At 39.5% G+C, this 7,411-nt stretch overlaps 1 protein-coding gene across 1 annotated transcript; it reads left to right on the top strand.

Moving 5' to 3' along the window:
* The first annotated feature begins 335 nt into the window (after nucleotides 1-335).
* DELTA-ADR (delta-adaptin) lies at nucleotides 336-4,325 on the top strand. Its single transcript, XM_089419240.1, has one exon. It carries the CDS (start codon nucleotides 657-659, stop codon nucleotides 3,828-3,830), a length of 3,174 nt encoding a protein of 1,057 aa, XP_089275366.1. The 5' UTR covers nucleotides 336-656; the 3' UTR covers nucleotides 3,831-4,325.
* Nucleotides 4,326-7,411: the final 3,086 nt, after the last annotated feature.

Below are 7,411 nucleotides of genomic sequence, written 5' to 3'. Positions count from 1 at the left end.
TCATCCTATCTTGATCGAGTAGCCATACCCTCCACCAATTTACATTGCGTTAAACCTAAACATCTTTACGATATCTCCGTCCGAAACCAATTTTTTCTACAATCATTATCACACCAAATTTAGCAGTTCTATTATTTTTTTATATAGCATTTAGTTGTGATAAAGATTTTCAATATCACCTTTATAAACTAAAAATATAATAAAGATTTTCACCATCATCTAAAAGTATATATCCCTTTATTTAATCTATTTTAAATAATAAAAAAGTTGCATTGTAATTTTACTCTTTACAAAATTAAACCGTTTCAATACTTTATAGATCTAGTGTTACCATCGATCTACGTTTAATGTCACCTGACATTGCTCCGAAGGTTTTGACACGGTAACGCCGCGCGCTTACATGATCCCACAGATCTATACCAAGCGCTTATTTTTTTCCAGATTCGTGTTGGGGCGTGGCAATGTATAGGGACAGCTGTTCATCCTTTGATCTCTTCCTGACGATGTTGGAGCACTGGCCCCTTAGAATGCTTCAGTCTCCCCAAGGTTGTATTGAATTGCATCTTCTGCAAATCGGCATTACTATAATAACGTTTCAGCTTTTTATTTGATATAAATTCACATAGAAACATTACCCAAACAAATACATTTATTCAATGGCATCCACAATCATGGAGTCCTTGTTCCAGAAAACACTAGAGGACCTGGTGAAGGGTCTTCGTGTACAGATGATAGGAGAAGCTCGGTATCTAGCAAAAGCAATGGATGAAATCCACAAGGAAATTAAATCGACAGATCATCACACAAAGGCAGTTGCATTACAGAAGCTCACATATCTAAATATGCTTCAAGGGTTTGACATGTCTTGGGCTGCTTTTCATGTTGTTGAGGTCATGAGCATGCTCAGATTCTGTCATAAGAAAATCGGGTATTTAGCTGCATCCCAGAGCTTTCACGAGGATACAGAAGTATTGCTACTTATAACTAATCAATTGAGAAAAGATTTAATAAGTACTAATGAGTATGAAGCTGGTTTGGCATTAGAATGCTTATCTCGAATTGCAACCCCAGATCTTGCACGGGATTTAATGTCAGAGGTTTTCACCATGTTGGGAAGCAGCAAGGCTTTGTTGAAAAAGAAGGCCACCATAGTGCTTCTGAGGGTTTTCAACAAATACCCAGATGTTGTTAGGGTTTCCTTCAAGAGATTGGTGGAAAACTTAGAGGATTCCGATCCCCAAGTAGCTTGCGCGGCGGTTGGCGTGCTTTGTGAACTGGCCACGAGAGACCCCAAAACCTATTTGCCCCTCGCACCTGAATTTTACCGGCTTTTAGTGGATTCTACAAACAATTGGATGCTTATTAAGATTGTGAAGATTTTTGGGGTCTTGGCGCCGCTGGAGCCTAGGTTGGGGAAGAAGATCGTGGAGCCCATTTGCCAGCATATGCATAAGACAGCGGCGAAGTCGCTGCTTTTTGAGTGTATACGGACTGTGATATCAGGCTTGACAGATTATGATGCAGCAGTTAAATTGTCTGTGGAGAAATTGAAAGATTTGATGATGGAAGATGATCCCAACCTCAAGTATCTTGGACTGCAGGCACTCGCTGCTCTAATGCCGAAGCATATATGGGCTGTATCTGAAAACAAAGAAGTAATCTTAAAGGCTCTGATTGATCCAGACCTTACTATCCAAGTGGCTGCTCTCCGCCTTGTTGTGGGGATTATATCTGAGAACAACCTCGTTGATACTGTAAGAGTATTGATGCATTATAGTCTTGTATTACATCCTGATTTTTCTAATGAAATCTTAGGTGCTATTCTTTCGACTTGCAGCAAGAATGTGTATGAATTGGTTGTTGACTTTGGCTGGTATGTTTTTGTTCTGGGTGACATTGGAAGGCTCCCTCATTGTCAGCATGGCAAAGAAGTAGAAAGGCAGCTTATAGATATTGGAATGAGGGTTAAAGATGTCAGGCCAGAACTTGTGCAAGTTGCTCGTAGTCTCCTTATTGATCCTGCCTTGCTTGAGTATCCATTTCTCCACTCAGTACTTTCTGCATCTGCATGGATTGCAGGGGAATATATTGAACACTCGCAAAATCCTTTTGAGATTATAGAAGCTCTTCTGCAGCCTCGGACAAATCTTTTGCCACCATCTGTGAGATGTGTTTATCTCCAGTCTTTACTCAAAGTTCTTGTATTCTGCTATTACTCATACATGAAGAGAAGCAATCCTTTTGTATCTGAATCTTCTGTGCAAGACTCTGTGGGAGTGCAGGAAGCTCACCTTCTTTCCTTGGTAATTGAGTCTCCAATTGAAGGGGTGGACTTAAAGCCTAAGAAATCGTTGCAACGGGCTATATCTGGTCTGTCCAGTTTAAAGGGAGAAATTGGCATTGGGGGCCAGAAGGAAGAGGCTTCAAGTATTGTGCCTCAAAGTAGCAGGCCAGCAAATGTAGACTACGAAAACGAGAGAAGCTTGGTAGATATTGAAGATGAAGAAACTTTTGACCCAAGGTCAAATATTGAACTTCCTAGCAGAGCAAGAGTGGATGCGATTATGGATGGTGAAGACTTCACCTTGTCAGAAGTGCATGGAAGTTTATCTGTCAATTCAGGAAAACAACTCGACTCATATTCTGCACTTGATCATGCTGTTGAGCTAATTAAACTGAATGTCAGTCCCCTTTCAGAAAGTGAAGATGTGGAGGTGCAGGAGAGGGCATGCAATTTACTTGGCCTTATAACGGCACTAGAAGGCATTCCAGGGTGTCTTTTGGAAAATCAAAATCCTAAAGAAATTCAAGATATAGGGATAAACCAGGATTCTGGCGCTGCCCAGATTATCACACACATGAATAGTATATTTGCGCAAGAGCTTAGTCCTGTTTCAGTGCTTGCACAAGGAAGAGTACCATTACCAGATGGGCTTGTCCTCAAGGAGAATCTCGATGATTTGGTCAAAATTCTAGGCGATGAGCAGGTTTTAGATGACGGAGGTGTGGAGTGGTCTATCCCTCAGCACAGAGAGTGGGATGATGCTCCTGTGTTTTGTCAGCGCACTAAGGAAGAGTCACCATCAATTGGAGAATCAACTTCACTTTTAGCCCAACACCGACAGCGACATGGTGTGTTCTATCTACCTACAGGGAAAGATGAAACAAAAACTGATGACTATCCTCCACCTCAACTCGATGTCCCTTCTGGAGTGTCTGATGTAAACAAAGATATTTTGAAGCTTGCAGAGCAGTCTTTTCTTGCCACAAAACCACAACGGACTAAAGCACGGCCTGCAGTGATAAGGTTGGATGAGGGAGATGATGAACCAGTGTTAGCCACCAAGCAGGCAAAGAATTTGAAAGAAAATTATATTTCAAATGCCATCAAAGAAGCGCTGTCTAGCGATAAAAATAAGCATTCAGTGGGGTCTGGTAGCGGTCAGGAAAAACTAGCTAAAGCTCCATCTGCTGAACATCATCATCGATCAGGACGGCGTTCTGAAACTTCTTCCAGGGGAGAGGACGGGAAAGAGGTAAAAGTGGACAATACGGCCATTAATGTTTCAGAGGGGCATATTGATGGCACGAAAGGAAATAAAACTGAAAAGCAGAGTTCCAGCAGGCACAAACATTCAAAGCATGAAAAGGAGGCATATAAACGTTTTGAATTGAATTCCGAAGAGAAGGATGGACATTCGGAAAGGCATCTAAGAGGACATTCAAAAAAAGAAAATCATCGTCATTCAAAGCATCGGAATCGACAAAGAGCAGATAGCCCCCTAAAAGTGGCTCCACAAACACCTGTTATTCCAGATTTCCTTTTATAGACACAATCTTTAGTTTTCGTGTGCTTACTCTGTAAAACAAAGAGGGCAGAAGCCAGTGAACATCCTTTTTTGGCTTGGATAAACGCATTTTTGATCAATGGGGAGCTGTGAATCCCATTATCAGCATTTTTAGTCGCCCACTCTAACCTGAGGAGTTGTCCAATTTGATGAATGTGCAACCTAGGGATTTACACCTGCCAGATTTTGATCCTGGGTTGTTTGCATGGCAATGCATCTTCTCAACCACTGGACCACAGCCTGACGGATGCGTCTTTCTAATTTTTGATAGTAATTGTCGTGACTTGCTGTTTTACAGGTTAGTGCAGTCAATATCATTCTTTTCAATAGAGACACATCGTATGCGTTTTTTGTAATCATTTTATATTTGTGCAAAAATTGTAGCATTTTTCAATGTTACTTCAACAGAAAGTGCTCCAGCTTTTATGCTTGGTTGTAAGATTCTTTGTATTAAATATATATTGGTACTTGACATTATAGATTTGGACATTGGCCAAAATATTGCTGTGAAACATTCTTGGTTGTTATAATAATATAAAATAGTTACATTGTAAATCTCCTTTTTGGGATCAATCTTGAACACTGCACATCCAATTACAGGACTTTGCTTATTTGGTCTTAATGGTTGACGGAGTATTCCATTTTCCCTTATTTTCCATTTTGAAGACTGCCTTGCATACTCAGAATAATGGCCACTTCTCTTACTTGTAATTGTCAGTTTCACTTTGCTGCTTGCTCCACTAACCATATTATTTTTTCTCGTGTCTTTGTTGGATGCTACATCTATTGATTTTTGAATCCATAGGTTTTGTGTAACTTAATCGATACAATGCTACAGATGAATTGGAAATTTCCTGGTGCTATGGCTTCATGGAGGAGTTCATAGGAAATGTGTGACATCATCCTTAGCTTGTCATTCTTTTAAAGATATAGGAAAGGATAAATCCTTTTTTCAATTTGGATCCTGAGTTTCGTCCACCAAGAGCTTTCATTGTCGAGAGATCAGACATAAATCTAGTGTTACATATGAAGATCCCAAATCTCACCAAGCTCATCATTATCATACATACCATGCTTTGATGGGTTCTGCCAATTAGCATTCTCTCTTGTCGAATGGATTAAATCGACCTACACCATAGGAACTTGGATAAATTTTTGTTGTAAAGGCATTTTTTACTGTTTTTTCGGCCAATCTCAAAGATCACAGAAAAGTCTTAGAAGAGGGACTATGGTTTTGGGGTAGAGTTGGCTTATTCATCAAATCATGGTTTTAGGATTTCAACCTGGCTACCATCTCCATAATTTCAACCCCAACGTGGATTAGAATGTTGAGTCTCCCCATCTTCATGTGGATTTTTCCATTTTTGAAAAGAATTGAAAATACTTAAATATCTACGTTTGACATAAGCTAGGTTCAAAAGGGTATGCCCTTGTCCCTAAATTTTGTAGAGCTTCACTATGGTTTTGGGTTAGAGCTGGTGGAACACACGAATTAGCAATTGACAGCCATGATAAATATATATTTTATTAATAATTGAATAGATGATTTACAAGCTGAGAGGCACGGGCTTAAATACATCCCTACGTGCCTATTGGTGAATGGGTATGATCTTTGATCATGCCCTTTGCGCAAATTAACTAATTTGTTTACAAGATGCTAAATTTTTATATAACATTGCCTTCCTCTCAAAAGATGCTTTGTCCTCAAAGCATCGTAACGATGGATGTTGCTGACGAAACGCTCCAGTCTCCCAAGAAGCTTCTTCTTTTGGTAAGTCTTTCCACTTGATCAAGTATTCCTTGATTACACGAGATCAAAGCTTCCTTTCTCTGGTAGATAAGATACCTTCTGGTTCTAAAATGACCCTTCCTTCATCATCTAGGGATGGAAGCGTTGTTTGCGCTAATTGATGGTCGCCCAGTGCCCTTTTAAGGCACAAAACATGGAAGACGTTGTGAACACAACTTTTATCCGGAAGGCTTAAACTATATGCAACTTGGTTGATCTTTTTATTGATCTGATATGGTCCATAGAACTTCGGTGCCAATTTATTTTTTCCTTTTTGTTTCAAGGACAACTGTTTGTATGGCTGGAGTTTGACAAATATCCATTCTCCAACTTCAAATTCTCTTTCGGTTCTGTTTCGGTCTGCTTGTTGCTTCAACAGTTCCTTGCATTATTCAAGTTTTCTTTTGCGTTTGGATGATTTTTTGGGTTTCTTCTAGTTGGTTTTTAACAACAGGTAGATTTGTCTGGACGACAGCTAGATCCTTCCATTTTGGGGGTTCATATCCATACAAAGCTTGGAATGGAGTCATTTTAGCTGACATATGATAAGTAGAATTATATCGCCACTCAGCGAGATGCAACTAGTGAGCCCACTTCTTGCCACAACGTTTGCATTTGCCTTCTTTTATCCATTGCATTTCTACGTTAGATTTTTCATCTTCACGACGATGTGGTGGAACATATCTTGTATTATCCGTATCCATAGACTGGGGCATTCTTCGTCTCGAATACACTTTTTTTCGGTTTTGACCATAGTATCTGTTCGAATTTCTTTTCAGTAGTTTTTGCTTTTCGTCTTGCTACTTCCATTGACGTAATTTCATGAAGCTCAAGTTCTACTTGTAGATGAGTTTTAAGTTCGGAGATGTATGATTGAATTAGACAAGATTTTGATAACCCAGGTACTCGTGTTGCTAAGGTCTCCCATTCTTGAGTGTACTCATCCACATTTCCTTTTTGTTGTAATCTGATGAGTGTTGAAAAGAACTCTTCTTCTTTTACACCTTGGAATCTTTTAAAGAACGCATCCTTAAATTTTCTCCCACTGATGGCGATTGTAGTCTTTTTCCACCACATATACCAATTATATGCTTCTCCTTCCATTTTCATGGAAGTGTGCCTAATCTTTTCGTCATCATGGTCGATGTCGTAAATCTCGAAGTATTCTTCTGCTTTATTCAACCACGTAACGCTGCATTTTTCGTTCCCATCGAATTTGGGCAACTCAATTTTTGCCTTTCGTTGATACGTTGCTAACGGTGGAGCGAAAAGAGGGTGTTGATTGGTGAATGTATCCCAAAGTTGCTTATTTGAAAAAGTCGCGTTACTATTTCCTTGATGGTGCGTGGATGATTTTTTTGGAGATTCCACTTTTTCATGAGAATTTGTTGAATTTGTTGAATCTGATGAATTGTGCTGTTGATTACCTCCATCATCTTGGAGTAGTTGTTCGGGTGTAACCTTTGTCCTTCCACACAAGGTGTTCAACAACGCTATTGTCTGATTATGATTCATTTCAGATTGGATATGGTTCTGCTCGAGCTGTAGTTCTATTCGATTTGTCGTATCTTAAAGCTTCTTGATATCGTCGGAATCCCTGCTAACCTTACTTTCACGATCGACTAATTTTTTGTTGAAATCATCGGAGTGGCTATTAATCCTATTCTCCAAATCAATCAATTTTTTTGCTGAAATCGGCCATTGACATTGACGACATTGAATGAGTTTGTGGAGGTGTATATTTGTCCGCCAGCTTTTTAATTAATTTTTTTGT

The sequence above is a fragment of the Pinus tabuliformis genome, chromosome 4_1, assembly GCF_031772625.1.
Source record: "Pinus tabuliformis cultivar Carrire ecotype Pingquan chromosome 4_1, CPIR1, whole genome shotgun sequence".
NCBI lineage: Eukaryota > Viridiplantae > Streptophyta > Pinopsida > Pinales > Pinaceae > Pinus > Pinus tabuliformis.
The sequence above is the reverse complement of the archived record's forward strand: the minus strand, read 5'-3'. Positions and strand labels throughout refer to the sequence as shown.

Excerpts from the sequence above, each read along its gene's own strand:
- DELTA-ADR (XM_089419240.1), top strand. The coding sequence starts at position 657 with ATGGCATCCACAATCATGGAGTCCTTGTTCCAGAAAACACTAGAGGAC.